Source organism: Thalassophryne amazonica, chromosome 14 (genome assembly GCF_902500255.1).
Source record: "Thalassophryne amazonica chromosome 14, fThaAma1.1, whole genome shotgun sequence".
NCBI lineage: Eukaryota > Metazoa > Chordata > Actinopteri > Batrachoidiformes > Batrachoididae > Thalassophryne > Thalassophryne amazonica.
The window spans coordinates 56,254,501-56,262,491 of NC_047116.1; the positions used below are offsets into that span (position 1 = coordinate 56,254,501).

Sequence of the window (7,991 nt, forward strand, 5' to 3'; positions counted from 1 at the left end):
GTGCACAACAAAAAAAAAACACCGTGTTGGAAACCATTCAGAAGATTCAGACGGCGTTTGATGGCTTTTCAGTCGAGTGAGTATCTGAGAAATTGTTTAACAGCTGGGCATGTTCCAACTTGTCCTGTGAGACTTCCAACACGGAGGTGTTGTTTGTCCAGCGGCTGTGAGCGTCTGCGTCCCGACGCGCGAATCCGTCCACACGTCTTTCATTACAAAATCTCCTTTAACAGTGGAATGTGCCAATAAAGTGCTGATCCCGACCTCTTCTGAAACTTCTCGCTAGTCACACGACGTCCTGCATCAACAGAGCCTTAAATTTGGAAGTGATCTGCTCGTTCCAGCCTGTCGATGGCTGCTCGGGGCGCGGTGCGCCCTCTGCCGCTGTGGGCCATTTTTAATCCAGTTTTAATGGTCCTTAATCCGTGTGATACCAACAGAATCTTCACTGAAATCCATCTGAATCTTTTGAATGGTTTCCAACTGGCTGTCTCTAACAGTTTCTGAAAAAAAATTCATGGAGCAAAGCGGCAGCCTCTCAGCCATTTCACCAACAATAAAAATCCGACGAGAGGGCTGGACCAGTGCTCACTCAAAGCCTGCCCACCGGCGAATGATGCAACCGACAGGCGTGAAAAAACACACGCATGCGCACGAAGGTTCAAGCTTGTCTGATGCAAGTGCACGATTCAAATCCATATAGTTTTTTAAAAAAATAAAAAGGTCGGATACTTTTCTCACAGACCTCATATATATTAGGGGTGTAACGATACACAAATATCATGGTTCGATACATACCTCGGTTTTGAGGTCACGGTTTGGTTCATTTTCAGTACAGTATGGGAACAAAATGCAAAACCTACATTTGCGACAATTTATTGTAACATTATACAAACAGGAAAATAAAATATTTGCAAAGTGCTGCCTGGTAATATGTTAAATAAATGTTCTCAAATAAACAACAAATATGTCAATTGATGCTGTCAATTGATTTCCTGAAAGCTGCGCTCCTCAGGTGGTGTGAATTCACACACACACAGTGTAAATATAAGGTCTTACCTGTGTGTTTTAGTGAAGAAAAGTCACTCTGTGGCACTTTGTACCATCAGATCCGATCAGTTAGCGGAGTGGAGTCTTCCCCCAGCAGTTCCCTGTCTTGGTGCAACAAGTTGAAAAAGTCACAGTGCCTCAATCCGATCCTGGCTGCACATGCGATGAAATCTCAAGAAAACATTATAAAATTACTCAGTGCTCCATGTGGAGCAGGGACACCACGCTCACGCACTGGATGACGTGCACGTCAATATTTACGTGTTAACAGTTCAGGGGAAAAAACATTTACGGTACGTATTTAATTAAAAGTTTAAAAATATTTCTAACATCTTTCTGTGTAAATATCTCATGTTACAATGTGGACACGTGACATGAATTATTTGTCCCATTTGTGTTGCATTACATTTAGAGTGCAATTAGATTAGATTTAGAGTGCAAATTTGGTTCCATATGTTTGGTACCATTGCACTCTGTGCGCACACACACACACACACACACACACACACACTTACACACACACACCTACACACACACACACGCACGCACGCAAACACTGCGCTGTAAGCCATCTGGAGGCTGTTAGCAGGAAGTTAGAATGAAAAGCTGGACTAATTTCTGATGTGATTTTTTTCGCTGCACTGAAGAAATACAAAGTCTTTTTTTATAGTACACCGTGCACACACGGGACAACGACGCAAGCGGGACTCCGATTTGATTGAGCTAACTGACAGTGCTAGTTCTTGTAACACACATACACACAAAAAATCTCCTCTGTAAGCCGTCTGGATGCATGAGGAGCTGTTCAGATGAAAAGCTGACATGATTTTTAGTTGGACTGAGGAACTACATGAAGTTTTTCTTTTTTATGAAAGTACGAAGTCAGTGCACAGCATCACCAGACTACACGTCACAATTTGGACTCCTATTTAAAGTTCGTGTTGGACTTTAGCAGCAGTGAAACCCCAAAATGTAAGTCCCTTTTCTTCTGTTTATAAATTAATAAAATATTAAATGACAAGGATCTATTATAGCTGTTAGATAAAACAAATAATGAATGCTTTTACATTCTTTCAATGGAATGAATATTTAATTCGGTGAGCGCTAGAGCATACCATTCAAGGAGGCAAAGCCGAGTTGAATAGTATGCTCTAGCGCTCACCTAATGAAATATTCATACCATTGAACTCATAAACATTCATTCACTCATAAACATCATATATATATGCTTTGCACTGAAATACCAATTAAACAACTGCAAATTATAAAGAAGACAAGCCAAGGGTATTTTAGCATTGCGTTACACTTGCTTTTTTTTTTTTTTTTTTTTTTTGTATTCCAGTTGACTTTTTTATTTCTATTTAACTACCAGCACTTTCTGTAATTCTGTGTATTTAACTTACCATTGTTTACTGTTCCTTTTCTCTGGCAAAATAATTTCCTTCGGGATAAATAAAGCTGATCTTTATCTTTAAGAGTTAATTACTTTTCTTCACTGTTTTTGTGTTTCTGAGAGTTTATGTGTGTTTTTTGGAGATTTGAGGGGTTGATATTTTCAAAATAAATTATACCTGTGATTAAACGTGATTCATTTAGATTAATTAGTTGCAAACCTTGTAATTAATTAGATTAAGCTTTTCATGACCTGGCAGCACTCGTCAAGAGCAAAGCCTGGTGTTCAGGATCAAAGATCAAAGTTCAGTAATCAGGATCAAATGTAAACATTTAGGATCAAAAATCTGCATCAAAGATGGTTGATCAATAACAAGACAAGAATAACCAATCAGGGTCAAGGTCATGACGAAGCTCAAAGGTGGGGAATATTCAGGAGCCCATGCCTGTCTGTCCCAAGTTGTATTTTGGACAAGATTCAAAAAGTGATCTGAATCTGGTTGACAGAAATGTCTTTGACTGCAGAAGTGGACAAAAGACATGAATTTAGCTTTGACTTTAGATTAAATATTGTGGCGCCTCAACAAATATGTGCACTCTGTATGTGCCTCTACAGTACTTTAAATTATCCAAGATGATACAAGTGTTTGTAAAAATCAATTGAGTCATTTGGAGTAAATCGAGCAGCATAAAGACACTGAATAAAAAGCTGCACCACTTTAATTACTTCATTAACAAATAACCACTTGCAGCAAATCCAAACCTGATTTTCTTCTCGTTTCCAATAACAGAACTTTTCAAGCATAGACACAAGATTGAAAAGGAGCTTGAAAAGGTGGTTTTAAATTTCAGTATAACTTTAATATATATATATATATATATATATATATATATATATATATATATATATATATATATATATACACTCAACAAAAATATAAATGCAACACTTTTGGTTTTGCTCCCATTTTGTATGAGATGAACTCAAAGATGTAAAACTTTTTCCACATACACAATATCACCATTTCCCTCAAATATTGTTCATAAACCAGTCTAAATCTGTGATAGTGAGCACTTCTCCTTTGCTGAGATAATCCATCCCACCTCACAGGTGTGCCATATCAAGATGCTGATTAGACACCATGATTAGTGCACAGGTGTGCCTTAGACTGTCCACAATAAAAGGCCACTCTGAAAGGTGCAGTTTTGTTTTATTGGGGGGGATACCAGTCAGTATCTGGTGTGACCACCATTTGCCTCATGCAGTGCAACACATCTCCTTCGCATAGAGTTGATCAGGTTGTCAATTGTGGCCTGTGGAATGTTGGTCCACTCCTCTTCAATGGCTGTGCGAAGTTGCTGGATACTGGCAGGAACTGGTACACGCTGTCGTATACGCCGATCTAGAGCATCCCAAACATGCTCAATGGGTGACATGTCCGGTGAGTATGCCAGCCATGCAAGAACTGGGACATTTTCAGCTTCCAAGAATTGTGTACAGATCCTTGCAACATGGGGCCGTGCATTATCCTGCTGCAACATGAGGTGATGTTCTTGCATGTATGGCACAACAATGGGCCTCAGGATCTCGTCACGGTATCTCTGTGCATTCAAAATGCCATCAATAAAATGCACCTGTGTTCTTCATCCATAACAGACGCCTGCCCATATCATAACCCCACCGCCACCATGGGCCACTCGATCCACAACATTGACATCAGAAAACCGCTCACCCACACGACGCCACACATGCTGTCTGCCATCTGCCCTGAACCATGTGACCCGGGATTCATCCGTGAAGAGAACACCTCTCCAACGTGCCACACGCCAGCGAATGTGAGCATTTGCCCACTCAAGTCGGTTACGACGACGAACTGGAGTCAGGTCGAGACCCCGATGAGGACGACGAGCATGCAGATGAGCTTCCCTGAGACGGTTTCTGACAGTTTGTGCAGAAATTCTTTGGTTATGCAAACTGATTGTTTCAGCAGCTGTCCGAGTGGCTGGTCTCAGATGATCTTGGAGGTGAACATGCTGGATGTGGAGGTCCTGGGCTGGTGTGGTTACACGTGGTCTGCGGTTGTGAGGCTGGTTGGATGTACTGCCAAATTCTCTGAAACGCCTTTAGAGACGGCTTATGGTAGAGAAATGAACATTCAATACACGAGCAACAGCTCTGGTTGACATTCCTGCTGTCAGCATGCCAACTGCACACTCCCTCAAATCTTGCGACATCTGTGGCATTGTGCTGTGTGATAAAACTGCACCTTTCAGAGTGGCCTTTTATTGTGGGCAGTCTAAGGCACACCTGTGCACTAATCATGGTGTCTAATCAGCATCTTGATATGGCACACCTGTGAGGTGGGATGGATTATCTCAGCAAAGGAGAAGTGCTCACTATCACAGATTTAGACTGGTTTGTGAACAATATTTGAGGGAAATGGTGATATTGTGTATGTGGAAAAAGTTTTAGATCTTTGAGTTTATCTCATACAAAATGGGAGCAAAACCAAAAGTGTTGCGTTTATATTTTTGTTGAGTGTATATATATAAGAATCCAGGAGGCTGATGTCTAACCCCGCCGCTGAACACAATCCGCCTCTGACAGAAACTCATTTCAACCACTTGTACCCATGAGCTCACTCCTTCACTCACTACATGGCTGAGATCAGCTGAAGTCACCTGAGCCTGATTTGCTTTTTGTTTTGGGCTTTTTTTGGGGGGGGGGGGGGGGGGGGGGGGGGGGTTGAGTTCCTGTGTTTGTTTTTTTCTCCACCTGAATAGTCGATGCTCGTGTTCTTTTTAATAGACCAGCTCTTTGGTGAATCTACACCACAAACATTTACATAAACGAGTTCAACCTGCAACTAGCTGTACCTAAACAAGTGGCCATTCAGTGTTTTTTTTTTTTTTTCATTGACTCATAGTGCATGAAAAATCAACCTGTCCATCCATCTGTGCTTACTTCCAGGCCAAGGGGACACTCACGATTCACCTGGCTGCAGCAGATAGATGTTTACCTTCATGAAGTGGAGATGGATTGGTTGTCTGCCTGAGTGGTGGCCATCCATGACCCAAGGTAGTTCCATGGGGTGGTGGATGCTCCCAGACCTGACCTATGCATGCTTCTGTGGATATTATGCAATACCTCAGGAAACACTGCTATAATTTTAGTACTGATGTCAAATTATTTCCAACATACACGTTTCTTTCTGCTGTATTAATGTTACGCTGTTTTACACAAATACGAGGTGATGCAGGGGGGTCTGTGGGGGTTGTGGTTCGGGGATGGGGTAGGGTTAGAAATAGTAAAATAAAAAAAGCACGTCATGAAAATGTGACTCATTTTGTGACGGAAGCATGAAAAAAAGAGTGAGACATGGCTGCCATAAACTCAACCCTGGAGTCTCTCCATCTCAAAGACTGAGGACACAGAGACAAGTGAATGTCTCTACAAGTCCAACACTTTCACCACATACAGAAACACTGCTGATGGCTGAGTCAAGGAACTCATTGAATGCTGGGATATTGCTCTTGCACCAGGACAATCACAAACCCACTCACTCCGACTCTCCACTCAGTGCTGCAATAAGGACATCGACTGATTCCACAAAGATCACAGCATCGTGCACAAACTCAAAGTGACTCACCAAAGGCACCAGAACAGATATGCACCAATATGACATTTCTTCAGACGTTGGACCACTAACATGCTGATGTATACAAAATAGGTAATAGGTGTTATTTTGAGTGTAATTTTTTAACTCCCAGGACTCTCATAGCCCTCTCCCCATTACAGCACTCACAGACACAACTGTCTTGATTTCATGTCTGTCTGATTAGAGTACCTTGCTCATGTAACTGTGCACAGACTATTGTAATCACTCCTGTGTGTGTGTGTATAAGTAATTTATTTATATTGCACCTTTCAAGAACAGAACCTCAAAGTGCTTGAAAGAACATTAATAAATAAACTGTGCACAATAAAAAAACAGCATAAAAAGTGCCATACATGAAATAAAATGTGTCTGTACAACAAAATACATTTGTGCATGTGTGTGTGTGTGTGTATATATATATATATATACACCCAAACCCTAACCACCCTACATGCACAACCCTAACCATAACTCTAACCTTAAGTTTTTGAAATTCATCACCTGCCTCCTGTACACCTTTTGATGCCATGATGTTCTTCTTTAAGTCACGGCTTCTTTTTAGATGCCACACAAAGTGACACATTAGGGTGCAGATGGACAGGCACTTTATAAATGATTTCAGATTGATTGGCATAACTGACTTCATGATGAATTCACAAAGAAGTCATAATATAAAGTCATGTGTAGTTAAAACACCTTCCTCAGCCATGTGTGGTGAATTGAAGCTCACTGACAACAATTATTCTTAATTAAAAAAAACAACACGTCAGTGTGTGGGAGTGTGTGTGGGAATCAGACCACTGATGTCTCTCGTGAACACTGTTTTAATATAGGGTTGGAAAAAGGTGAACTTTTCCTTTAAATTGATTATTCTAAACAGTAAAAAAGGCAAGACTGTCATAATGACAGTTTTTTTTCTCACTCTGCAGGCTGTAGATGAAAATTACACTCACCTACAACCAACCAAAGGAGCGTGTGTTTCTGCGCAGTCTGCGAGCCCATGATGTCCAAAACCGTCCACCAGACAGTCCAGATCAAGTTTGAGAGGAAAGTGAAGAGATCGAGGACAGGTAGGCCAAGCAGGTCAAGGGGAAACAGGTGACATCATTCGGTGTAGGTGATGACTCGAGCACAAATCCATGGAATCAGTCACACGAGCCTCTGCTGCCGGATCGGTTTGCGCAAGCTGTGCGCGCGTCCCCGGAGTCCTCTTCTGTCACAGATCCTCTGACATCCTAAAGACAAACACGTCAGCGCTCCCACTCGCAAAGTTGAAGACTTATCTTCGTCTGTCCAGAGGTTTGGTGACACGAGGAGATCGCTCGTTACGCGCGTGGGTTGGATGTGCCGCGCCGCGCGCAACGGGACGCACCAGCTGTAACACGACGCGCAGGTTTCTCCTGGGGAGGACACTGTGGATGATCTGAGGGGACGCGGGGCAGCCGACCCACGCGGAGCGGCGTGGAGAGCTGAGGGAGGAGGAATCCATAGTGTTTTTCCACTGGCGGTGGATCACATCCCGACAGATCGACGCGTAAATTACTTCTGCAACTCTTTTCAAATGAAATCTACCTCATGATAAGGACCTGGAAGTTCTGATAAAGTCACATTTGAAGCGAAACCACCGATTTTCAGTTTGTAGACACACTGCACATGGTTTTTGTTTTTTGAAAAAATAATAATAATAATAATAATAATGCACAATTACACAAAATATGTTGAGTTCAGGTGTAAAATGGCTCTAACAGGGAAACCATGTATGTGTTTTTGCATTTTAGAACTTTAAAGGAGACATTTCGAAGTTGAAAAGTTTTAACTTCTTTCAGGTGGTGTGATGACTGAAAAGGTTCCCCGTAAAATCAGGTGCAGTCTGCGCCGAGTACACGCTAT

At 41.8% G+C, this 7,991-nt stretch overlaps 1 protein-coding gene across 2 annotated transcripts in view; it reads right to left on the reverse strand.

Annotated features, from left to right (window-relative positions):
- The window catches only part of ramp1 (receptor activity modifying protein 1), a 282,345-nt gene extending 274,849 nt beyond the window's left edge, over positions 1-7,496 (reverse strand). Inside the window, exon 1 of one of the 2 annotated variants that reach the window (XM_034186678.1) lies at positions 7,055-7,496. In XM_034186678.1, coding sequence (XP_034042569.1) covers positions 7,055-7,103 — 49 coding nt within the window. In that variant the 5' untranslated portion in view covers positions 7,104-7,496. The remainder of the gene's footprint in view (positions 1-7,054) is intronic. The other variant, XM_034186677.1, reaches the window with a different exon arrangement.
- Between the last annotated feature and the right edge of the window lie 495 nt (positions 7,497-7,991).